This window comes from Girardinichthys multiradiatus, chromosome 24, assembly GCF_021462225.1.
Source record: "Girardinichthys multiradiatus isolate DD_20200921_A chromosome 24, DD_fGirMul_XY1, whole genome shotgun sequence".
Lineage (NCBI taxonomy): Eukaryota > Metazoa > Chordata > Actinopteri > Cyprinodontiformes > Goodeidae > Girardinichthys > Girardinichthys multiradiatus.
The window spans coordinates 3817920-3845192 of NC_061816.1; the positions used below are offsets into that span (position 1 = coordinate 3817920).

At 39.2% G+C, this 27273-nt stretch overlaps 1 protein-coding gene and 1 long non-coding RNA gene across 4 annotated transcripts in view; both read right to left on the minus strand.

Moving 5' to 3' along the window:
• Positions 1-13009: 13009 nt before the first annotated feature.
• LOC124861521 lies at positions 13010-15689 on the minus strand. Of its 2 annotated transcripts, XR_007036643.1 has the most exons (5): positions 15610-15689; positions 14573-14709; positions 14345-14415; positions 14037-14096; positions 13010-13777 (listed from the first exon to the last, which is right to left on the minus strand). It is a non-coding gene; the product is annotated as an uncharacterized LOC124861521 (long non-coding RNA). The 2 variants fall into 2 exon arrangements; XR_007036642.1 differs by having other exon boundaries at positions 14573-15661.
• A 3743-nt stretch (positions 15690-19432) lies between these two features.
• LOC124861396 (protein NLRC3-like) overlaps positions 19433-27273 on the minus strand; it is a 40210-nt gene continuing 32369 nt past the window's right edge. For both annotated transcript variants that reach the window (XM_047355122.1, XM_047355123.1), the window contains exons 12-14: positions 23911-24072; positions 20523-20566; positions 19433-20374 (exon numbers count right to left, since the gene is read on the minus strand). In XM_047355122.1, the coding sequence (XP_047211078.1) occupies positions 19845-20374; positions 20523-20566; positions 23911-24072 (736 nt within the window). In that variant the 3' untranslated portion in view covers positions 19433-19844. The remainder of the gene's footprint in view (positions 20375-20522; positions 20567-23910; positions 24073-27273) is intronic.

Here is a 27273-nt window from a genome sequence, read left to right on the forward strand (position 1 = left end):
CGCAGGTCGAGAAATTAATAGCAACATGGTCACATGTGACCTACCAGTGGCTCACGTGAGTCAATATAGTCACATGACACCGGGAGCCCAGTCCCGACAATCTTCTCGCGAGCACACGGAGACCGAGGGACCGAGCGCCCTGGCGATCATCCGGGATTCATAGAACTGTAGTTACATTCGTAACTTTCGTTCTATTTTATCCCTACTGACCGCCAGAGGAGGTGCTTCAAGCACTGGATGACGCATACCAACTGGGTCCCGAGGGATCCCACGGAGACCCCAAGGAACACAGCAACATCTCAGTGGAACTCAGAAGGCGTGTGCTCCAGTATTCCCTGCAGGGGATGCGGCGTGGCGACGTTCACCCTGTAAAACCTGGCAAAGGTGCTTGGCGCCTTCCAGGAAGCAGCTTCACAAATGGCCTCCAGAGGCACCCCGGTCATGGCAGCCCACGACGTGGAGAGGCTCCTAGTGGAGTCTCATCGCACCCCGCCCTGCAGGGGCTAACCCTGCAAGGAGTAAGCCACATAGATCATCTCCACAATCCAACGTGCCAACCGCTGTCTATATTCTTCATGGAGGAACTTACACCCCTTGTCCAGTTTATTTGTTCATGAATTCACCACTGCGATTGTCTCCGCATCAGCGAATGAAAAGGCTGGCAAATTCAGCAACTTTGTTGAGAAAATAAGAGCCATTTTTCCTTATTATGTCTGAGACCCGCAAAAACAGAAGTGACCCAGCACCAGTAGACGCTACTTCCGGTTGTCGTGAAAAACGTCTCGATAATTTAACATTTCATAAATATTTTACTAACTTTCAAGTGGAAACTGTAAAGCTGCTTCTAATTCACACTTACTGAGAAAACATTGATTTCATGCTAAAGGAGGAAGAGGAGTTAGGAAATAAAAGTAGAAGCAGCAACAGATCAACAATGGCTTCATCAGCCAATCAGGAGCTAGAAACCAGTTAGCTGCTCAGTTAGACCCTCTGGTGGACACAGTGTGTAACTACAAGCAAAGTAAAGTTACACAGGTAATATATATAGTTAGCATTTCCTGTTAGTTATTTCAAAATAAATCACCGGTAACTGGATTTATCTGTATTATATATATTTGTATATTTACATTGGAAATTACATTTGTTGTATCAGAGAGAGTAAAAAAGTCTGAATGCTCTAATGACAAAAGATCTTCTCAGCCGCTCCATTCTTGAGTACAGCGAGCAGAGACTCCAACTATTGCTGCAGCTACTCTTCTAACCAGCCAGAAGGCTGAGAAGAGGGTTTCTGCTGTTGTCTATTATTGCTCTGAGAGTAAATTAGAACCAGAGATAATCACTACATATCAGCTGCTGTGTTAAACTCTGTATTAACAGGATGTAGTTTTGTTCAGACTGAATTAAACCCTGCAATGAATCTTATTCATGTTTAACAACATTAATTTAAGCTGATTTTATCTCACTTCATAAACGTTAAAATTATAACAAAGAAAGAAAAACAATCCATCCTGTTGAACAATAAATATGATGGATATCTGTAGTTACAACACATCACCACCAGAGGGCAGTGACTAGTTATATTGAAACAAAACGGTTAAACTTTATATTTTTCATTAAATACTTTCTGATTACATCTATTGATATAACCCTGTAAATAACAATCTACATATTTTATACATGTATGTTATTAGAGATGTACATTCATTAATAATCATAGAGACACATATAGAGATACACATAATAATAATTTATACTACTTTTGATAAAAACTAAATTGAAAAAAATCATTTTAAATTTACTTCAGCAAAAATCATCCCAGAAAGATTAACCATTGTTAATTCTGATAATTAAGGCCTGAAAAAACTACAAACATTATTATTATTTTTTTATACTGAAAAATAAATGCTGCAATCAGGGCATTACGCAGGGCAGAAACATCTAATTTATAAAAACAATAAAACATTTTCAGTAAAGTGCAAATATTACACAACTGCACTAAACAAAAATTAAGATTTTAATTATTTTAGCCCTAAACTCGGTCTTGATACTGCTCTCCTGTGGTCGCAGACGGTAATTACACACTACAATCCTTTACATTAGTTTAATAATGAATTTGATTGATGATAAAAATATGAGCGACTTTGAACTGAAAGACAGATGCTGCTGTTTAGCTAGTACTGTATTTACTCTCACTGCTTCTATATCATACTTCCTCAATTCTTGCTTTAATTTTTCTCTACTCATCCTATATTTTTCACACTGAATTACAACATGCTCTACTGTTTTCAAATCCATTCCACAATCACATCTGCCTGTTGGATGTTTACCCAAGATATGTAAAGTTTTATTTAATCGTGTATGTCCTAATCGTAATCTTGTTATGACTGCCTGTTCTTTTCGATATTCTCCAATTACTTCCATTTTACCTACCGATTTTTGTATTTGAAATAGATGTTGTCCTTTGGTTCCCTCATCCCAAAGCTGCTGCCATTCTTTGTTCTTAAACACAGATTTTATTTCAGATTTACTAAATGCAATTTCCATAATTCTATCTTGATTTAAAGACTGTTTGGCTAAACGATCTGCAACTTCATTACCTTCTATTTCTTTATGAGCAGGAACCCACATGAACTTAACTATTAAGTGAAATTGTGTAAGTCTAAATAAAATGTCATAAATTTCATATACTAAATCTATGTGGCTTTTGGATGAGAAACCCATAATCGACATCAAGGAGGACAGTGAATCTGAGAAGATAAGAAGTCTTTCTATTCTGTTTTGTTCTACCCATTGTAACGCCATCAGAATTGCAATCATTTCAACTGTAAAGACAGCTAAATGATCTGATGTTCTTTGCTTCAATGATATGTTTAGATCAGGAATAAAATATGCAAATCCTGTTTTACCTGACGCTGAATCCTTAGAACCATCTGTATATATTACAAAAAATGATCTGTATGTGTTCTCAAATCTATGATGTACTATATCTATCCAATTCCTCTTATCTTTATAAATCTGCATTTCTTTATGGATATCTAGATCAACATTAATGCCAGGAAACAACCAATAAGATGTAACTGAATAGGGTACAGCAATGCTATATCTCTTCCCTTGTAATCCCATTTGATTACCACATGTTTGCTGCCCAAGCAAAACAATCTACTTTTGCGCTTCGATTTTCCCATCACAGCTGTAAAGTTTTAACTGTTGGATGTCTTTCTGCCTTATGTCCTTGCAAATTTGCCCAATAATTCATCATAACTTGTGTAATGGAAAATTCTTTTAAAGTGCTCTGATATTCCCTTCACCTCTCTCATTTGTTTCTGTGTTGTATCACTCACAGGTGACCTTCCATCTACCTCTCACCTCTGACCTCTGTGTTTGATTAGTGTTCTGTTTTTTAGAGCAGATGGACTCTAAATTCAAATGCTGGAGAGTTTTATGGTTAACCCTTCCTGAAGTGTATATTTCAAGGGAAGGTAGATGGGTGGCCTCATAAATAACTTTGTTAACTCTGACCCGGGGAGGGTCTAGGGGCCATATTTCTAAAACTCCTTGAAGTTGAGATAACACCCTCATTTTTAGTATAAATACTGTTTGTGATTTCTGTTCGTTGCTCTGTTTAACTGACTTGCTTGGTGACAGAGTCATTCAAACGCTGAATGCCTTTGAATAAAACTTATTAAGACAAAGTCCGGATTTTCTCTTCTTGTGAGTCAACTTCTCTCCACTTTGATAAGAAATTCCACAACACTTGTTTATATCTTAGATGCAAAGGGAGCTCTCTTATTTCCACCTGTACAGCCAAATTTGGAGAGGTTCTCATAGCCCCACAACATAATCTCACTTGATTCTGAATTATCTCTAATTTATGAATCATTGTTTTTGCAGCCAGTTTATATACTACAGATCCATAATCCAATATTGATCTTATCAGAGCGATATATATCGTTCTTAGAACAGTTTTATCTGCCCCCCAATCTGATCCTGTTAAGCACCTCATCATATTCACAATTTTCTTACAACTGCTTTATCTACCTCATACATCATCGAATCCACACCTAATTATGTGTGATTCATCAGTGAAGTCTCCTTAACATATTATTAGCATGGTTGATTGATGGTATCAACTAAGCCATGCCCCCTCACAAAAATTACAACTTTATTTGGTGATTTTATCTCCTTTAATTCAATTCAATTCAGTTTATTTATATAGCGCCAATTCACAACACATGTCATCTCAAGGCATTTCACAAAAGTCAGGTACATCCATTCCAATTAATCCTAATCATTTAACAGTGCAGTCAGATTCAGTTATTTATTCAAATTGGATAAAAAGTTTTTCTGTCTAAGGAAACCCAGCAGATTGCATCGAGTCAGAGATTTGTGGCAGTCACTCCTCCTGGATGAGCATGTAGAGACAGTGGACAGTCACTGGCGTTAAGGAATCAAATTAGTTTTAAAAGTAATTAAGGAAAACAACTGGTATGTGTTTAAACAACCAGTCACAATACAAATCCTGGTTCACACGGCATGATTTTATGATGATTTTCACCCCGATCTTCCGACATGCCCGATCATCGTGCTGGCTATCAAGAAAATGTTTTGAGATAATCATGCCGTGTGTGGTGGGTTAAGAGTGATCTAGTCTGCTCGGAAGGATGTCAGGACTGCTCCGATCTCAAATCGGAGATATTCCACATGTTGGATCGTCTTGCCCAGATTTCCTACTCTGTGGGGTATTTCCCTGAGGACATACAAGCATGCAGCCTTGTTGAATGTGACGTGTAGCCAATCAGAAAGTGAGGTGAGGAAATTACTCTGAACTCACGTTTGATCTCAAGAGGGTTTGTGAAATTTCCAGTCTGAAATCTGAATACTTGTGAGTGAAATGTGTTCGTTAGTGGTGTGTTGTGCTTGGAATCACACGTTGTAGGACCGTACCTGTTATACCTACAATTTTGTATTGTCACATATGGGGTCTTCGGTTTTGAAAATCAGCTGATCATTTGAAAACCCTTCAGTGTGAACCAGGCATTACACATTATTTTAATAAAATGTTTTTTAAAGAATGAATTCTCAAATTAGAAAGCAACCAATTTGGACAACTGATTTTCAATGTTATACAATTCTTCCTCAGCACATGGTTAAACTACATTATTAACGCTTAAAATGGTGGTGCAAACCTTCATTTAAAAGTGCCAGGGGGCGCACGGCTAATGGACAAACAGGGAAATATGGTGGTACCACATCCGAGTTACCAAATCCTAACACAAAGAAAGTAGCTCATTCAACAGTTGTATAAGTTTTACCCATACGTTAATATTTGTACTAATGGTATTTAAGGTGTATACAAGCTCTGACGGCACGTTATCTAACAAGTATGGAGTGAATGAAGCAAGCTATGTTGTAAACAAAGCTGTCTACCGTGTAATATTAGCAGAGGTATTAGCATGTTAGCTGCTAGCAGAGACAGCCTTTAGCAGGTTTTAAGCAATATTCGAAAATATTTTTAGCAGGTTAGTTCAAAGAGATTAAGGAAAAGCAGAGATAAAAGCAAATGGAGCAAATTCCATTACTGAACCGCCAGTGTTTAAACATATAATTGAAATAAAGTTTGTCTCAGCTTTAAAACAACACAGAACAAATGAGACTAGCCTTAAGGATTAGAGGTATGTTCACATTAGTATCACAAGGTTGCCTTATACCACCACAAACAAAAGCTAAACACCATGAAATTAACAATATTTAGGTTGTTTTATCCTAAACTAATTTTCTCTGCCCAGACACAACCTCTTATGTGGACCATTCTGATGAACAGAAGCGAAGAAAGGTCTAAGTCCACGTTTCATCCCAAGCTGAGGCACAACAATGTGAGAGATGAGCAGCCAGAGGCGACAATATATCAAACAATATGTATATGATCCATAACAAACATAGATTTCTAGAATGAAACTCAATTCTATAATAATTCAACGAAATTCTAGAATAGTATGACACAAGATAGCAACTTATTACATGCCGAGTTTTGTTATTCTTTAGGATTTTTGACCTTGTTTTCTGGTTGATAATATTCTTGTGGACTTTAATGCAATGTATCACCATAACAAAGTCACAGTTGTTTACAAGGACAACTCAAAAGCTCAAACACCCAAACTGCGACCCAAAGAGCTAACAAGGAACCAGTGTCATTGCACCAAAGGAGGGGAGAGGGTTTGGTGGGGATGGGGAGTTTGTCAGGTGTTCGGGGATTTAATCCATCTTTTTCATCGACCACAATAGATGTATGATCTATAGCAAAAAAAGATCAACACACTTGAAGCACAACTAGGACCCAACCCAGAGCATTTTGGAATTAGCTAGATCCAAGATGGCGCTATACATGGCCGTCTCTGTACTTTTTTTTCCCCCCTGTATTTGTACTGTACTTTGCAGTTGTGCTACAGGTACTTCCAACCAGACAGCAACTCCTAAGAATCAGTCAGTCCTCTCTGAGTCAGTCCACCCATTCAGAGATTTTTTTGAAATCCTTGTTGGAAGTGCAGTTGCTCTTTGTGGGAAGTACTGGAGAACCAGACTGGGAAATGTGCAGGTATGCTTGTCAAGCTCTGACAGGACTGCAAGCTCTGCTTTCGTGTATCTACCTGGCGAATATCCGCTACTTGGCAAACTAAACGAGCGAGATGCTCTTCCTCAGCATAAGAAACTGGGATTTCCACAGATATGCCGCCCTTAACAGACTGACCTAATTACAGATGTGGAAGAACCAACACCAAGACTCCCCCATCATTGTTCTCCAATATTTTACAGCACAAACCTCACTTATGAACTTCCTAAATACAGAGAGCTCAACCAGAGATGCTAACACTCTTGACCACTGATACACAGTTTGAAAGGATACTTACTGCCCTGTGCCCTGAACAGCTTCAGGACTCTGAACACCATCTGCTTCAGCTCACTCAAACCAACAGAAATAAAGAACTTGTAAGCCTGCGGTAAGGACTATAAAAAAGTGGACAGAGGAATTAAAGCAGAAGGTACCGGCCTGCTTTGAATGCATCGATTGGAGTGTTTTTTTAAGCTGCAGCCACTGACCTCAACAAACTCATTGACACAATGACTTCATAAACCAGTTTTGGTGAGGACATTTGTGTGTCCACCAAGACATTTTGCACATACAACAACAGCAACCACACCTGTTCATACACACATTAACACACTGACAGTGGTAAGCTACATTGTAACCACAGCTGCCCTGGGGCAGACTAACAAAAGCGAGGCTGCCATACAATCGGCACCATTGAGCCCTCTGACCATCATCAATTTTTGTCTTCTGTAAATTCTAGTGTGTTGGTTTAGACCTGACATAAAAGGTAAAGTTTTTAGGTTTGACTCCTGTGTGGCTTCTCATGTGGTTGTTTAAATTTGACTTGGAGAAAAATGTTTTTCCACATGCATCACAACCAAAGGATTTCTCTCCTTTGTGGATTCTCCTGTGTTTGTTTAAATATGACTTTTGGTTAAATCTCTTTCCACATGCATCACAACCAAAGGATTTCTCCCATGTGTGAGTTTTTATATGGTGCTTTAAAGTTGTTTTTTGGTTGAATCTTTTCCCACAAACATCACATCCAAAGGGTTTGTTTGCTGTGTGGATTTCCATGTGTATGCTTAGTTTTTGTTTCCTGTTAAAAGTTTCCCCACACTCACCACAGTTAAAATTTTTACTACTCGTCTGGACTTTTGTCAGTGAATCCATTATATACAAATCTATGTTTTTCTTTTCTCTGAAACACGTCTCACTACCAGAACAATCTGAAGACGTTAATCTTGGATGACATGTCATGTGACTCTGAAGAGAGCGTCTGTTAGCAAATTTTCCCCCACACTCAGAGCAGCTCAAAGATTTGTTGACAGTGTTTCTGCCTGACCCTGGAGTCCTGCTCTCCTTCCAATCATCCTCACTGTCTTCAGTTTCAGAGTCTGATAAGTGTTTAAGCTCAGATTTATGATGGTTCACATCATCCTCTTCATCATCTTCACTGTCTTCAGTCTCTGAATAGTTGGAAGTGCCTCCATGAGTATTTAGGTCTGGGTTCCTGCTGGATTCTGTGGTTCCACAGTCCTCTACTTTAATTTCTGCTTTAATCTGGTCACCAGAACTGCTGCTTGGAAGATCTCTATCTTCTTTTTGCTGTTAATGACTCTGAGGGAGTGGAGGTTTCTCCTCATACTCTTCACACTTTATATGAACAACAGTTGATGGAAACCTGGTATCATCAGTCTCCTTCTTCACATTCAGTAGTTCTCCATCCTGCCTGGCCCAGATTCTTTCACTGTTCTCCTTTACATGGAGGAGCTGCAGCTCCTGCTGGTTCAAATCAGGACTCTGTTCTTCTTGAGCCTCTTCTTTAACATCTGCAGACATCATTGAAACACATGACATGTATTAGGAACAACTTTATCCTGACGATGTTACAAAGATGATAAAGATTAGAACTAAAAAAGAAAAACTTGAGTGTAAATATATTGTGTCATGGTATAAATACAACATTTTAATAATAAAAACAGAACAGTATACAATGATATAGTTGTTTTTCTTTAAAGCTAAAGAAGAACAGTTATTACATTGCTGGTTTAAAATAGAGTATATTTATTATTTTGTACACAATAGATAAAGCCTCTTTTGCTATTTTTAAAGATTTCCAATCATTTTTACCTTAAGTATGACCAAGATGGCACCGCAGATGGTCGCCTCGGCGTGTTGGTGCGCATTGTTTTGTTTTGTGCTTTAAAACGGTCTTCTGTGATGGTACCAGGAGCTCTCTCACCAGAGAAGAACTCTACTACACCAGAGGAGTTATTTCTGACTTTTCTGCCTACTGCTCTGGAATTTTTGGACATCCTGGTCAAAGGTGCGCTCACCTTTGTTCACGCGGTGAAACGCTGGGAGAGAGGGAAACAGGATGGGGTGCTGGTACGCCTTCGCCAGCGTGGACTACGAACACCGTTACCTGGAATATTTCTCTCTAACTCACTTCCCAACAAATTTGAGGAACTACAACTGCTGTTGGAGAAAAACAGGGACTTTTATTCATCGGCAGTTTTGTGCTTCACGGAGACGTGGCTCTGTGGATTAATACCGGACTCTGCGCTGCAGCTGGCAGGATTCCAGCTCTACAGAGCGGACAGAGACACGGAACTCTCCGGCAAAGCGAAAGGTGGAGGAATCTGTTTCTACCTCAACAGTGGTTGGTGCAACGACGTGACAGTGATTCAGCAGCACTGTTCTTCAGACCTGGAAGCCTTCATCATAAACTGTAAGCCTTTCTATTCCCCCCGTGAGTTCGCTTCGTTCATCCTGGTCGATGTTTACATCCTACCGCAAGCTAACGTGCAGGTCGCACAGCGCATGCTCGCCGACCAGGTACTGAATGTGGAGCGGACCAACCCGGACTCCTTAGTTATCGTCGTTGGCGACTTTAACAAAGGTAATCTCACCCACGAACTCCCCAAATATAGACAGTTTATTAAATGTCTGACCAGAGAAGACAACATTCTGGATCACTGTTACACCACCATCAGAGACGCTTATCACGCCGTCCCACGTGCTGCACTGGGCCAATCCGACCACATTATGGTCCACCTGATTCCTGCATACAGGCAGAAACTAAAGCTCTGCAAACCTGTTGTGAGGACGACAAGGAAGTGGAGCAGTGAGGCTGTGGAGAATCTCCAGGCGTGTTTAGGCTGTACAGACTGGGATGTGTTCAGGACTACTACCAACAGTCTGGACGAGTACACAGAGGCTGTGACTTCCTACATCAGTTTCTGTGAGGACAGCTGTGTACCATCATGCACCAGGGTGAAAGTTTAATGATTTATCATCGTCTCATTTCCAACAAGCCAACATAAAAACCTGGTATTTTAACAGCAGTGTGGAGACTTGAGGGTCACTGTAGAGGTCAGGTTTTTATTTTTATTAAACTAGATGTTTTGGACAAAACCTTGAGCTGAAACACTGGAGCCAAGTTTTTGTTTCTTTTAATTACGTAATTTAAAAACAAATTGTGTTCATTAATTTCACATTTTACTCAATATAAATAATGTAATTTATACTATAGTATTTATTTAAACACAGTGGATCCTTTCTCAGTTTCCTCTTTGATCCATTCTAAGACATGTTATTTTTCTGCTTTGTTAAGCAGCATTTCAGTTTATTTTGGTCTAATTAACTAGATTTAACATTAATCACTGGGAATGGGTTTAGAGATTGGGGTTTTCAGGGGGGAGGGGGATCTTTGGGTTGTAATCTGCTAATCGGCCACTAGATGCTGCTGCATCTTACTGTACTCACTGCATCTTTAAAGTATATTTTGTTTTTCACCAATATTTTTCTAACTAGACATGAACAAACTATGTTGTAGTGAAGACGTTACGCAGCAAATAAATCTCATTTATATCATATCTGTGAAATTATTTAAAAATAATGATTTTTACTGAACAGCAGCGTTATAATGGTACAAAAACTAAGATGTTTTTCTGGTTTCAACATGTTTGTCTCCAGGTTAAAGTTTATTCCAGATTGTTTGCTGGCAGATAAAAACCAAAGAGGCAGGTTAGATATAAATCACATTTCCCTTCACTCTGTAGGTGTGTGATGAGCACCAGCTTCTTATTTATAATGTTGTTTATTCCACAGGATCTTCATGTGTGTTTTATATTTAACCCCTTCACAACACTAGTGTTTGCTGAGGTTATTATTTACAGTTTTACCCACTTTGGGTCGACCTTGTCGAAAAACAGTAACAGAACATTTATGGAGAAACATTTGTTTTTTATACAGAACTGGATCTCTTTGGTTCTCAGCTGGTTGGTTGGTCATGTCATTTGAGGCGCTGTGCTCTGGACCCGATGATCCTGGGTTCAAACCCTACCACCTCCAGTCCTTCATAAACAAATTCAAACTCAGCATTTCAACTTTCAGCAAAAGAAAAACCAAAAGCCCAACAATTAGTGTCATGACAGATTGAGTAAGTACACCTATGATGCTACGGCAAGGGGGAGCCAGGACGACAGGTTAGGGAGGGGATGTATCATCATCCCCACCATTTTAGAGGACTTTAACCTTCAGGGCAGCTGACCTCAAAGATTACGACTGGACATAGGGTGACCACATCCTGCCCCAGCTGAATCTATGTACTAATGTGCTCTCTGTAAATAATAACGTGTGAAGGGTCTTGTGGTGGGGACTGTTCGCGACCGTAAGTCGCCAGTGGTGCAGCGTCTGGTTCAAATCTCCACCACAACTAGGCCTGGATCATCCTAAAAAGCTTAGCTGTTATATACTCTCTAATCCCTGAAAGATATAGAAAAAAACACATACATACATACTGTTTGTGCTTAACCCATTACATTGTAAATCATTCTCTCTAAAACAACTTAACATGCCCATATACCTAGATGTTGTTAGTATATGTTGTGAAAATGCAAGTAGTGTGTTCCTTCCACCACACCTAGTTGCAACTATTTTGCTGCTAGTTATCATCATCATCATCATCATCATCAATGTTTTCATAAATGTTTTCTCATTCTTTGTTGCTGCATTCCAGTTAGTAGACACATTGGTTGGTTGGTCAAAAGGTAGTTAACAGTAAGAGTCTGGGCCATAGTTTAGTTCACTTAAGTATGTACGTATGTATGTTAACTGTGTGTAATATATGCTAAACTATGTGTAGTGGTTGTTACATGCAGTATAAAGGTTCTTTCCTTTTATGTCCTGCTTCTCCAACATCTAGATGTGTTTTGAACATAGGACCTTGTCAACTCCTAACAGTTCTCTCTACCACTCTGAGCAGGACTAGATCTTCTCTCCAGGTTGTAGCTCAAGCAGGACTTGAACACAGGAACTCCACCACTGGCATCTTCTGGTCACAGACAGTTCCTCCACACCATCAGGTCTGCTCCTCTCTCATCTCTCTTCTCTTGGTGCTTTTCAACTTTTCACTTTCATCCCCGAACTTCTCAAAATACAGACTCTGAGGTTCTTCACAACAAATCAGATCCTAAATGGTTCCTGATGAGAAGTTGAACCCGGACTTTCATGAATCTCCACCCTACAGTCCAACATGTTGAGCTATTGACTCACACTGGTTCAACTCTTTGAAATGTTCTTCAAAGTTCTCTCAAATTGTTCAGTTTTGGTTTTTAAAAACATGGATCTTCTCAGTCTTGATCCAATGACCTCCATGTTGATGATCGCTGAGCAAACACCTTAAGCTATCCAACCAGACACTTTGCTATTGTACCCTAAAGCCTTTCAGTCATGACCTCTGACCTTTTGGCTCAATGTGATGGATGGAGCTGACAGCAGCTGGTTTATCAACTAATGTGAATTTTCTTTCAACTTTACTAACTAATGTCAAGTTGAACATTGTCTCAACATAATTTATGGTAAAGATCTATTAATATAAGCTCTTCGGTCAGTTGAGGACTTGAACTAGGACACTAGATGTTCTCAGTACTTTAGTCTATCACACTGAGCTGTTGGCTCATTCAGGTTTTCTCTCTTTTTCTGGACTTTTATCTTTTTATTTCCACAGTTGGACTGAAGTTAATGTCACCACAGACTTTGATCCCATGCTGTCTGAGCTTTATTCCCTCCCTTCCTCCCCTTCTATTATGTTCTCACACATTGAAATCATGCTGGGGTTTGGTTATCTGCTGGCTTTCAGCACAGGTGACATCCAGCTCAACAGTGTTTGGCTCCAGCTGGAAAACATGGTTGAACTTTCTGAAGGTAAATGTGAATTTGTATCCAGTAACAGATCATTTCTATATCAGCAGCCAAGGAATCATTTTATGTGTGTTTACTTTCATCTTGTTTTAGTCGTGTTAAATGTATTTGTCAGTGTTTGGTTTCTTTATCCTCCAATTCTTAATAAAATGAGTTATTGAGTCAGAAAGCTGGACGTTGCTTCTTAAAACTATTTGAAGGAAAACAAGGAAATAAAAACAGACATTTATTTTTTCAAAGATTTAACAAAGTAGTCAAATAACACTGAATGCAGTTATTTCATCTTTACGTTTGAAGCAGAACCTGTGGAAGTATCTGTGCTCCCTCTAGTGGACAGATTAGTTGTGGCAGAAGGTAACTGAGTTGGGACGCTGCACAGATATGATCATTCTTGATCAGTGTCTCCATGAATCAGATGTTTTCTGTGTTTCATACCCTGTCTGTCCTTCCTCCAGTTTGCTGCGTTTAAACCCTGACACAGTTGGTTTTAGATGAAGCCCATGCAGTTCATACTAACCAACACCTTGATCTACCAGGTCACACATGATACATGAAACATGGTTCAAACTTTCCACTCTGAGATCATCATCTCCAACAACAGGTCGACACTCTTGTGTCTCAAACTTTTTATGGATCCATTTCCTTGTCAGCTTGTTGGTCCTCAGGAACCTTCAGAGAACCGACCCTACAGACTACAGGAGATCCTCTAACAGACGGAGCTATTTGATCACAGCTAAAACACTTTCCAACTATGACCAGTCTTCGTTTTCACTAATGCTCTTCATCATGGAAGAGTTTTGAAGCAATCTGAGCTAATCTGCCAGATGATGTCTTTTATCCTAGAAATATTTAGCTTCAAACATTTAACAAGCTCAAAGTGTGAAGTAGCAGGGATGCCACATGTAGTGCACATTATTTTACACAGTTTATCAGGAAAAACATGAATGCATGATGCATGTTTATATCAGCAGACTCTGCAGCCTGGAGAGGAAAATAAAGAGTTGGTTTAAAGTTTAGAGACAAAACCAAATAAAAGGACAGTTAAAGTTGAATTAGTTCAACATGATTTAAATAAAGTTTTCTTTTTGACAATCACACTTCAAGAATCACAACAAAATGAAACATAAAACTGGAAAATACTGAGATCAACACAAAACTAAATCTTTCTCAGAGGAACAAAATAGCCACTGAGAAAAGTCATAATGCTGTGTGAACTGAAAGATAAAATGTCCCAACATACCGTAAGGTCCAGGTGGAGCAGCAGGTACAACATTAGGAGGATCTCTGTCATCAGTGTCGCCTGAAGCAGTAAAAACAACAACCATTAAACACAGACTGAATGTGGACAGATTAGTGTCACATATTGTCCTTGGTATTCTATTGAGATTTTCTATGTTTAGGTCTGACGTTTTCTATGTATTCACATAGAAATATCAAACACAATTAGACAATCTTTTGTTTTTTATAGTAAATGAACTCAAGTATGAGAGAGAGAACACAACAACTTCAAGTAACAATGTTCATGAATTACATCTGAACCTGACATACCTGCTTAGTAGGTGGAGCTCCAGACAATGTTGGTTCACAACCAGTTTCCTCCTCTAAGTGTTGCTGGTCAACTGTGGGAATACAAGGATGGTTTAAAATGACACACACACACACACACACACACACACACCTTGTTCTTCTGTCTTCACATTTGTCAACTGTTTTAATTGTGTGTGTCGTATTTCAGAAAGTTGTAACTGTAATTCAAACTCTCCATGCATAACCTACCATCCTGTATTGGGGGAGTGGACGGCTCATCATCTTCATCACCAGGCTGCTGGCTTGTGTGGACCTTTGTGCTGCTGCTGGTAGAAGCTGAAGAAGCTCTGAAGATCTTTGCTTCTCTTCATCTTCTCTTAATATCTCTGGAGGAAATGTAATTCAATCACTCAATCATGCAACCAATCAATCATTCAATCAACCAGTCAGTCAACTCACTTCGTGCAGCTAGAACTACAATATCAAGAGGAATCATTGAATTGAGTTTAAATCAGTGTACAAATTTAAGGTGTTTCTGGGGCTCTGGGACGCCTTAAATAACAACTTTGACTTCATTAAAAACGTTTAGAAAACAAGGACGTGTCAACAATCTGTATAATTATGTTCTTTTTACACTTAATAGCACAATCAACACATTGGATCTCTAACATTTGTGGCATTTGAATGCAGGTTGGTCTGCCTATTGTCTAAAATATGTGAGCTGTGAAAATGAAGCCTAGTCCTTAATCTCTAAGAGAAAAAAGTCTCTAAACAGCATTTAAAACACAGAGCAAATACAGCGCTGGAAAAAAGTGCTGAAACAACCTTAAATATGTTAAGAATGTATAACCAATCAATGTAGAGTTCAATGTTTTTCTTTAAGATCATTTAGTATTTTGGTTGTATTTCAAACTGCATGGTGTCCTGATTTATTTCCCCAGAACTGCAAATAAGCCCGTTTGTTGTTGACACGACTGTCACATTTCTTCCACTGCTTAGTGAAAAAATATGACATCAGCTTTAGATATTGAACACACACATCAGCAAAATAACCTCAGTCTTCAGTCTAGACCCGTTTCATCTTCAATTTATCTCATTAATAACAACAAAAAAGCAACTGAGGTTAAAACTAACTTGCTTTGCAGGCTGCTGCTACACTAGTTAACTTGTTCTTGTCTTTTAGCTGCTGCTACTTATATAAAGTTTGCTGAATAAAGTTTTTTTCTACACATTCAGAGCAAATTACGACTTAATAAAACATTAAATAAAATATAATAAAATATTACATATCTCTCAATTGTCTGAATCCGTTTTTATCCAGTTCCAATGGATGCTGTCTCTGTTGGAGCTCAGCTGCAGGCAGCACGCAGATGCAGCATGGCTCTACTGACCTCTGACCAGATGCAGCATGGCTCTACTGACCTCTGACCTGCAAGGTCACTCGAGAAAACCTCCGCTGATTAGAAATCCGTCACAGGGGTGGCCAATGAGATTTCAGGGGTGGTGCTGACCACCCTTGCCCCCCCCCCCCCCCTAAAATCGCCATTGAAGAAAAACAATCCATCCTGTTGAACAATAAATATGATAAATATCTGTAGTTACAACACATCACCACCAGAGGGCAGTGACTAGTTATAATGAAACAAAACTGTTAAACTGTTATTAGAGATGGACATACTAATAATTTCTACTACTTTTGATAAAACTAAATAAAAATATATATATTATAAATTATTATTTTATACTGAAAAAGAAATGCTGCATTACGCAGGGCAGAAACATTAATTTATAAAAATAATAAAAATGTTCATTAAAGTGCAAATATTACACAATTGCAGTAAACAGAAATTAAGATTTTAATCATTTTGTCCTAAACTCGGTCTTGATACCGCCCTCCTGTGGTCGCAGACGGTAATTACACACTACAATCCTTAACATTAGTTTAATAATGAATTTGATTGATGATAAAAATATGATTGACTGTAAACTGAAAGACAGATGCTGCTGTTCAACATCAGCTTGTAGATCTGCAGCTGCTGATGATCAGAGTTTGTGTTTAAAACAGGAAGCAGAAGTGAAGATCAGCTTCAGAGCTAAAAACCTCCTCCAAGGTGTCTCAACCTGCTGCTGGAGTCTGTTAGCATCGGTAGCTCCTCTCTGAGTCTCTGTGGAGCTGCTTCTAATTCACTCTAACAGAGAAAATGAGGATTTTATAGTTTTCTTTAAGTTGAAACTGTTTTCTCCCTGAAATATTAGACTTTTAGTCAGAAAACGATGAATTAAGTTCTTTGCTGAGGAGACTTTATGACAATACACTGAATTATAAAGCTAGCTGCCATATTTATATTAACAGGATGTTTCTGATGAGACTAAATTAAACCCTGCAGGGAATCTTATTCATGTTTAACATCAGTAATTTAAGCTGATTTAATGCAAGTGATAAAAGTTTAAATTACAACAAAGAAAGATAAACAAAACATTTGACTGAACAATTAACTGATTAAACAATTAATATGAACAATAGTGATTACAATATCTCACCACCAGTGGGAAATATGTATTTGTTATTATTATTATTGATAATTAAACATAGTTATCATGAATTATTACCTTTATGCCTATTAGTTTTCACCTCAATTAGTTAAAAATAAAATATAACACAAATCAGACATAATGTCCTTCTGATAGAAACTGCTGTAAAAACAATAAATAAAACTAAATGGACTGTATGAATTATCCTGAAAATAATAATCTACATATGTCAGACTCATATTTACAGTGAAGTTGATTAGAGACAGACAGGAATCTAATGGACCGATTACCTGATGTGCTTCATGTTCTGCATGACATTGCAACAGAAAATAGTGAGGAAAGATCTGTAGATGCTCGAGGTTTGCTGACTCAACTAGACTTGAGCTTCGTCAGTCTTCTTGTCACCTTTCGAAGCCTCCTTGGGGATGCAAACGTCCTGTCTGACCTGCTCCAATCACCTTCACTTGACCTTGCTATGGCTGTGGATTTAATAAGTGCACTCAAAGACTCTCTTCAGGAGTCCAGAAGTGAGACGTTTGTTGACCATCTGTGGGCAAGCATTGTGGAAACTGCCACAGAGAGCAGTATAGCCATTCAAAGTGCAGAGAAAAAGAGGTCTCAGAAAGTTAGTTCAAGACTTGGTGGGTCTGTAATAACTTCTACATGGGGTCAAATGCAACGATGGGGACGAGGATGCCTTTAGGAGGACAATCTTCTATCCCATTGTGGACACCATACTTGGAGAGTTAGACCGGCGCTTCTCAAAAGACAATTGTGACATCATGAGAGGAATACAAGCTTTGGACCCCAAAAGTAAAACTTTCCTTCAAGAGGCAGCAGTCTTTCGCTTGGGAGAAATTTATGCTTTTATTCTGAAGATCAGGGTCATGAACTCCACCAAACAAGAAGACTTTTGCAAAGGAAACAACAAAGTGGCCAAATGTGTCTGGTATTTTCCTAGAGCCTCATAAAGATGTTTTTCTGGAGCTTTTCCATCTGAGCAAGATAGCCATAGTCCTCCCAGGATGCAGTGCGGCGTGTGAACGGAGCTTCTCTGCTCTGAAACTCATCAACAACAATGACTGATGACAGATGGAGCAACCTGGATGTCCTCAGCATGGAGTCGAGAAGAGCAAAGTCACTTGACATGAACAAGTTTATTACAGTTTCTGTTACCAACCATCAAAACAGACGAATTCATCTGATGTAAGATGAAGAAACACAGAATTTAACATTTGTTCTAAAATGTTGTTTTGAGATTCGTTTAGTTTATGTTAGAACCATAATGTGCAATTTTCATCTCTTATATTATGAAGAAGCACCTTTACACTAAAGTTATATTTAGTTTTTCATTGCATAGAACTTGTTGTGAAGTGTTGTCTTATAGTTTTATACCAAACATATGATACAGGATTTAGTGGCAAGACAATGAGAAAAGTCTACAAATAGCTTCCTATTTTACACTTTGTTTAAAATATATTCTTAATTATATATAGTTTTTTTGTTTTGTTTGTTGCAGTCATAACAATTTCATTTAAATAAAGTTGTTTTATGCTGAATCAAAGTAAATGTTTCAATGTATGCTTTCATCAGGGCCATGAACATGAATACTGTTTGGATTGAAAACTACTTCTTGTACATATTCATACATCACAAGATATTGTATTATCATTTTTGTTTTTGTCTTTTTACAGATATGTTTTTATTTAACTAGGAATGATAAAGAACATTTAAAAAGCAATAGTCAATATGAATGATAACACACTAAACATGTAAAGATTAGTTTACCTTTTACAGAAAGTTTAAAGAAGGTTTATTCTTATGTATTTGTGGCCTGCATTGCAGTATTTTATTTAACCACCAGGTGGCGCCTCAATTGGTAAAGATAACTCAGGTAACAATACAAGAGACAGCTGACTGATTACTTTATAGAATGGGTTTCTCTCTCTGTCCCTCTACACACACACACAATATATATATATATATATATATGTGTGTGTGTGTTCCATGGCCACCCCAAACTAATTTTGTGTCCCATCCTGACCACCCCAGTAAAAATGTCCTGGATACGCCACTGGTCTCGTCATCAACCTTCAGAAACTCAACATCACAACTGAACACATGATGAAAATTTAACATTCATATATTTTAGATTCATTGCACACTAACTGAAATATTTCAGGTCTTTTATTGTCTTACTACAGATGATTTTGGCATACAGCTCATGAAAACCCAAAATTCCTATCTCACAAAATTAGCATATCATTAAAAGGGTCTCTAAACGAGCTATGAACCTAATCATCTGAATCAACGAGTTAACTCTAAACACCTGCAAAAGATTCCTGAGGCCTTTAAAACTCCCAGCCTGGTTCATCACTCAAAACCCCAATCATAGGTAAGACTGCCGACCTGACTGCTGTCCAGAAGGCCACTATTGACACCCTCAAGCAAGAGGGTAAGACACAGAAAGACATTTCTGAACGAATAGGCTGTTCCCAGAGTGCTGTATCAAGGCACATCAGTGGGAAGTCTGTGGGAAGGAAAAAGTGTGGCAGAAAACACTGCACAACGAGAAGAGGTGACCGGACCCAGAGGAAGATTGTGGAGAAGGGCCGATTCCAGACCTTGGGGGACCTGCGGAAGCAGTGGACTGAGTCTGGAGTAGAAACATCCAGAGCCTGGTAAACAACCAGTAAAGAACCAACTCCAGCAGCAGTCTTGGTATAGCACTGGAAGCACATTGGAGGAAAAAGCCTAAATGAAGCTTTGACTCGAAACAGAACCAAACCTTTGGATCCTGGAATAATCCCAGCTTCCATCTTTAAAGGACTGGAAGAGGACGAAGTTTACAAGGAATATTTTCCAAGAGTTTCAGAAAGAAACTGACTGAATGTGAAAATGTTTCTGAGTGAAAGAGACAGACATGTAGAGACTGAACTATCTGTTCAACAGTGAGAGTGTTTCTCTGACAGGAGGAGACTCTTTAGACTCAACACAGAAACATTGAGGAACCAGAACCGATGCAGAAACCAGGATAAAGAGGTTCAGTGAATGTGGTGTTGAAGGTGTGGAGGTGGATCAGTGAGTCAGAGGAGACTCTGTAGAAGGACAGAATGCCAGCAGGACAGTCCACATACACTGCTACTCTGTTAGAGATGGAGGAGGAGGAGGGGGGGGAGGATACTGATGTTTTCTTCTTATTGTGCCAGACAGAGTAACGACCAGAGCATCTCAGACTCCAGGACTGATCATTATATCCAAACAAACAGTCATTAATGTCTCCTTTCCTCCTGATTCTTCTGTAACTCACTGATATTTCAACTCTTCCTCTCCACTCGACCTCCCAGTAACAGCGACCAGTCAGACCATCACTACACAGTAGCTGAGACCAGAAATCAAATCTGTCTGGATGATCAGGATATGACTGAAGCTCCTCCACACGTGTCACCTTCCTGTTGTCTTCAGACAGTTGGAGGATTCTGTTCACTGTGTTTGTGTCGATTGTGAGCTGACAGGAATCTGATGGAGAGAACAAACACAATCCAGCTGCAGTTATTGATCATTTATTGACACTTTGATGATGACTCCTGAATGAGTGATGGACAGTTTGAAGATGGTTGAATGTGAGCTGCTTTGTTGTCATGAATCAAATGAAAAACACACTTACACTTCCTCAGACCTGGTTTCAACCATCGGACTCCATCAGGCTTCCTGAAAGGAGGAGGAGGGTCAGACCATCAGTCTCTTTCAGCAGCAAACATGGACATTGTAATAGATCAGATCAGATTCCACTCTGACATGCTGCTGGAAGAACTGGATCTGGGTCATTTGGACTCTGTGACCTGCTGCATACGTTGTCTGGTCCATTGTGGGAGGAACCAGACTGATAGAGCAGAATCAACCAAGACAACATGACGCAGCCTGTACTGTCTGTCAGTTGCTAACAATGAACTATGCTGTATAAAGCTGCTCATGACTGAGGAACCTTGGATCATGTCTGGGTCAGCCAAGCTGCAGTCAGCCGGACCTCTGGACCCAATTCTCTTCATTTCCTACTTTTTACATTAAAGAGTCCAAATCAACCAAGCTGGCTTTTCCTGTCTCATTACTGAAGGTTCTGCCACAGCAGACATTACATGGCTCGGTTCTTCTTCACTCAGAAGACAACTGTCCAACATTTGGACTCATCCATTTGAATGGACCGTCTCTAAAGTTCTGTCCTGTAGTTGTCATGTTTCAGCCCAGTTTGAACTCATTCTTTTCATTTAATCTTTTTGAATCAGGCAGGAGGAGGACACCATCCAGTCTGGTTCTTCATCTCCAGTTTGAAGAACACTCACATCATCAAGGTTTATTTAGTCCAACATCCACACTGAGACTGAAGCTGATTGATGATATGAGAGACAATCAAGCAGGTTCTTCAGCATCTATCAGCTCTGCTTCCTGGACAAGATGAGCTGCAGCAGCTTCATCTGCTCAAAGATCTTCATCAAAGGGTCCTGACCTGTCTGAGACTTGAACTATTAAAGTCCTCTGCTATGATAGGAGCAGCATCCAGGTGACTGTTCTGATCTTCACTGAGCTCATCATGTAGTGCAGTCAAAGCTAGATCTTTATCTGCCTGAGGTGGAATATAGACAGCTGTGTTAGTTATTGATGGAAACGTTCTGATCCAAAAGGATGGTCAGAGCAGGTCAACTGATGGACAGATGCTCCAGATGTGCTAAATCAGAATGGGAAAGTCCTGATGTTCTCACCATCAAACCATCTGTTATTAGATATGACACACACTCCACTACCTGGTGATGTTCCTGCCTTTGCTGTTCTGTCCACCCAGTGCAGGGTAAAACAATTGGACCGTATCATGGTGAGGTCCAGAACCACTGGGGTTCTCCATGTCTCAGAGAAGCAGACAAGGTTAAAATCTCTGATGTTCTGCTGTAACTTTACTCTGGACAAAGATGATCCAGTTTGATGTCCAGAAACTGGGGAACCAGCAACCATCATCCACTGGGAACTGGATCATGGTGTGTTTGTTCACTGGGTCCGGTTCTGCCTCCAGCAGGTTCTCCTGTCTTTGCTTTGTCACTATTTGTGTTCTCCTGCTTTGTTCTTTGAAGTGAGGTGTATCTCTGGAGGCCATCTTGAGTCTACAGACTTTCCAGGAATTGGTGAGTAGATGGTTCTCAAACAATTAGCATATTGTGATAAAGTTCATTATTTTCCATAATGTCATGATGAAAATTTAACATTCATATATTTTAGATTCATTGCACACTAACTGAAATATTTCAGGTATTTTATTGTCTTAATACGGATGATTTTGGCATACAGCTCATGAAAACCCAAAATTCCTATCTCACAAAATTACCATATTTTATCCGACCAATAAAAGAAAAGTGTTTTTAATACAAAAAACTTCAACCTTCAAATAATCATGTACAGTTATGCACTCAATACTTGGTCGGGAATCCTTTGGCAGAAATGACTGCTTCAATGCGGCGTGGCATGGAGGCAATCAGCCTGTGGCACTGCTGAGGTCTTATGGAGGCCCAGGATGCTTCGATAGTGGCCTTTAGCTCATCCAGAGTGTTGGGTCTTGAGTCTCTCAACGTTCTCTTCACAATATCCCACAGATTCTCTATGGGGTTCAGGTCAGGAGAGTTGGCAGGCCAATTGAGCACAGTCAGTAAACCATTTACCAATGGTTTTGGCACTGTGAGCAAGTGCCAGGTCCTGCTGAAAAATGAAATCTTCATCTCCATAAAGCTTTTCAGCAGATGGAAGCATGAAGTGCTCCAAAATCTCCTGATAGCTAGCTGCATTGACCCTGCCCTTGATAAAACACAGTGGACCAACACCAGCAGCTGACACGGCAACCCAGACCATCACTGACTGTGGGTACTTGACACTGGACCTCTGGCATTTTGGCATTTCCTTCTCCCCAGTCTTCCTCCAGACTCTGGCACCTTGATTTCCGAATGACATGCAGAATTTGCTTTAATCTGAAAAAAGTACTTTGGACCACTGAGCAACAGTCCAGTGCTGCTTCTCTGTAGCCCAGGTTTGGGCAATGCGGCACCTGTAGCCCATTTCCTGCACACGCCTGTGCACGGTGGCTCTGGATGTTTCTACTCCAGACTCAGTCCACTGCTTCCGCAGGTCCCCGAAGGTCTGGAATCGGCCCTTCTCCACAATCTTCCTCAGGGTCCGGTCACCTCTTCTCGTTGTGCAGCGTTTTCTGCCACACTTTTTTCTTCCCACAGACTTCCCACTGAGGTGCCTTGATACAGCACTCTGGGAACAGCCTATTTGTTCAGAAATTTATTTCTGTGTCTTACCCTCTTGCTTGAGGGTGTCAATAGTGGCCTTCTGGACAGCAGTCAGGTCGGCAGTCTTACCCATGATTGGGGTTTTGAGTGATGAACCAGGCTGGGAGTTTTAAAGGCCTCAGGAATCTTTTGCAGGTGTTTAGAGTTAACTCGTTGATTCAGATGATTAGATTCATAGCTCGTTTAGAGACCCTTTTAATGATATGCTAATTTTGTGAGATAGGAATTTTGGGTTTTCATGAGCTATATGCCAAAATCATCCGTATTAAGACAATAAAAGACCTGAAATATTTCAGTTAGTGTGCAATGAATCTAAAATATATGAATGTTAAATTTTCATCATGACATTATGGAAAATAATGAACTTTATCACAATATGCAAATTTTTTGAGAAGGACCTGTATTAGGTCCAAAAGAGTCAATGTTCTGTAAGTAGTCAGAACTAAAGTGTTTGGTTAGAAAAGTGAACTTAAAGAGACGTTCCATAAAACCAGAGTCGGGTCAGAGGGACCAGGACAGCGTTTGATCTTGGTCCCACATGATTCTAAATAAGACAATGAAACAGATGATGAACTAACTGCTGTCTGTTCCAGCTGAGAAACTAACGACTCAGAAGAATTTACCAGAAAACCATCAACTTAGCATTTAAACCATTTTAATTTGTGAAACAGAGAATACTGTTCCTCATTAAAACCCAGAAGAACCAGTTTGATGAATCTTCACCTGAATATTTCCAGTGTACAGTCTGAACCAGACGGCAACTTCTCCCCTGAATCTTGTAGGTTGTTGTTCTGCAGGTCAACTTCTCTCAGACAGCAGGACTGGGAGCTAAGAACTGATGACAGAACTTCACAAGTTCTCCCTGAGAGGTTACAGGATCTAAGTCTGAGAGACAAAATGAAACAAAAGACTTTAGACTTTAAATAAAACTGCACTACACCTTCAGTCCAGCAGATGGCTTTTACTATTTTTAAAAATTTTTTAACTAATAACTTATTTTTTGCTTCAACTGATAAATGATAGAAGATGATGAGCAGCTTTAGAGTTATACAGTTAATTAAAACCTTCCATTAATCCTTAGGTTTTACTGGATCCATAAGTTGGAAAGATTTAAATAATTAGTTTACATTTTATTTTATACCAACCTGCACCAGGCCAGAGTTGTTGCTTTACAACCTCAATAACTACTAAACACTGATTAACACTTATTTTACTTTTATCATCATCAGATAAACTCTTGTCAGATATCTACAGCACAACAAAAAAATATTTTGTAAAAATTTGATGTACTTCATTCCAGAAGTACAAGGAATTGATACCTTGACTGTCTAATTATAAGCCAATATTTATTTCAAAAAGATGCGTAGACAGTGAAGTAGATGATAGCAGGACAGAAGGGTGAAAGGGATCACAAAGCTTTTAGAAAGCTGCATCCAAACCTGAGCGTTACATTAACGCTCAGCTTGGACTCCTGCTTACTTGCACTGCTTTACTTGCACAATGATCATCTGCACTGTTGTATTGCTCTTGCATCTTATACTGCTCTATATTTACTCTCACTCACTTAAAACTGTGCACTTATATTTATATTATATTGTAGATATGTTTGTACTGTTTAATTTGTACTGTATTGCACCAACTATGCCAAAACAAATTCCTTGTATGTCCAAAAACGTACTTGGCAATAAAGCTTTTCTGATTCTGATTCTGATTCTGATTCTGATTCTGATTCTGATTCTGATCTGATTCTGAAACTGTGGTCTCCCCTCTTGCTGAGTTGTCTGCATAAAACTATGAAAATTATAAAATGTTCACACTAGACTAAGTACTTCCACAGGTTCTGCTTCAAACAAAGAGATGAAATAACTGCATTCAGTGTAATTTGACTACTTAGTCAAATCTTTGAAAAAAAGAAATGTCAGTCTGTTGTTTATTTTCTTGTTTTCCTTCAAATTGTTTAAAAAGCCAATTTGAAGGAATATTTTCTTACATGAAAAGACAATCTTACGTTATTGTGTATTTTTATGAACATGGAACATTTAAAGTGCTCTGTTAATTATTAATACATTTTCATACAGAACTGTGGCAAAACAGTTTACAATTAACTATTACATTATTTATGTCATCATCACCATCGAAAAATATTACATTATATATTCTGGTACTTGCAGTAATTCACCACCTACTAAACACTTTGTATTAATTTCAGTGGCAACAAACAGATAACAGGAAATCCCAGAGTGCCGTGAAAGTAAAACCCTGAGAAAGTGAAATTACCCAGGATAAATTGTCATCGAAACGCATCCTGGGCTTCCTAAACCCAGGGCTTTTAAAAAGTATTGTGGCCATTTATGTTGAATTTTGTAAATTATAAGTTCTGTTTACTTATAGATTGTTAGAATATATTTCAGTTTGTTTGGAACTATGATATGAAATTAATTGTTTGGAATTATTATGATTTCCTTGGTAACTTTTAAGCCCCTCCCAGTAATTTAAGAGATTAAGAAAACACTGTGGGGTCCTTGTTGGGGAAATGTCCGGTGTGATGACGGGAGGTTTTTTACAATTGTTTTTTTACCATTTTCGACCACTTTTTGTCCTTGTAAGATGAGTTTACGATGACTTTTGTTTACACTGTTGTAAGAATGTTTTGGTTATTATTTTGCCTATAATTTTGCAAGAAATAAAAGAATATTTTTCAAACAATAAAGTCGGAAGTGCGTTCAAGAAACTAGACCACCTGTTGCCACCGACAGCCTTTTTCTCGGAAATATTTTGGTTTGGAAACTGAAAGGCCATGACATTTAAGTCAAAAAATAATTGTGGATCCCCTCGGAAACGAAAAAGCTTGGAAGATTGGATTATTGGACTTGGATGGTTGGAATTACAAGGAATGGACTTGGAAAAGACGCACAAAATTCGTGAGTAAATGCGACACTTTGTTGGAATGAGCAGAGCTGCAATGTGAAACATTTGTACTGGACAATTATCTGTTGGACCTAGTGAAACACATTTCGTGTTAAAATGGAGGAACAGGATGAAGGAATCCAAAAGGAACGAGAACTCTTTAATTTGATGAAAAAGCACAGAGCCAAACTCAGCGTTTTGACAAGAAAAAGAAATGACATCCTTGTCCTAATTGATGCTGGAGGATCAGAATCAGAATCAGCTTTATTGCCAAGTTCATGCATACAAACAAGGAATTTGACTCCGGTACACTTTGCTCTTTTGTTTTGTTTTTGTATTACAGAATTTACAATGTACAATATACACAAATATAATAAAAAGGTGCATTTGCAACATCTGTATGCTGTTGTTTTGTACTGTATTGAATGTTCAACAGAGAAACCGCCTGGTGGAAGAAACTGTCTCTGTGGCGGCTGGTTTTAGTGAACAGTGCTCTGTAGCGGCCTGAAGGTAAAGCTCTGAACAGTTTTTGTGCAGGGTGTGTGGGGTCTGCAGAGATTTTAGCAGCTCTTTTCCTGACCCTAGACCTGTATAAGCCCTGGATGGAGGGAACGTTAGCCCTTATTATTCTCTCTGCAGTCCTGATTATTTGTTGCAGTCTGGACCTGTCCTGTTTTGTGGATGAACCAAACCACACTGAGATGGATGAAGACAGGACAGATTGAATGATGGCAGTGTAGAAGATGACCAACAGCTCCTGTGGAAGGTTGAACTTCTTGAGTTGCCTCAGGAAGTACAGTCTCTGCTGGGCCTTCTTTCGAACAGTGTCTATGTGTGAAGACCATCTCAGGTCCTCAGAGATGGTGGTTCCTAAGAACCTGAAGTGGTCCACGGCCGATACAGTGTTGTTGAGGATGGTGAGGGGGGTGTATGGGGGTGGTGTTCTCCGAAAGTCCACCACCATTTCCAGAGTCTTGAGTGGGTTCAGTTCAAGGTAGTTCTGACCGCACCAGTGGACCAGCCGATCCACCTGCTGTCTGTATGCAGACTCATCACCGTCCTGGATCAGTCCAATGACAGTGGTGTCATCTGCAAACTTAAGGAGTTTCACGGACGAGTCCGATGAGGTGCAGTCATTTGTATACAGAGAGAAGAGGAGTGGGGATAGAACACACCCCT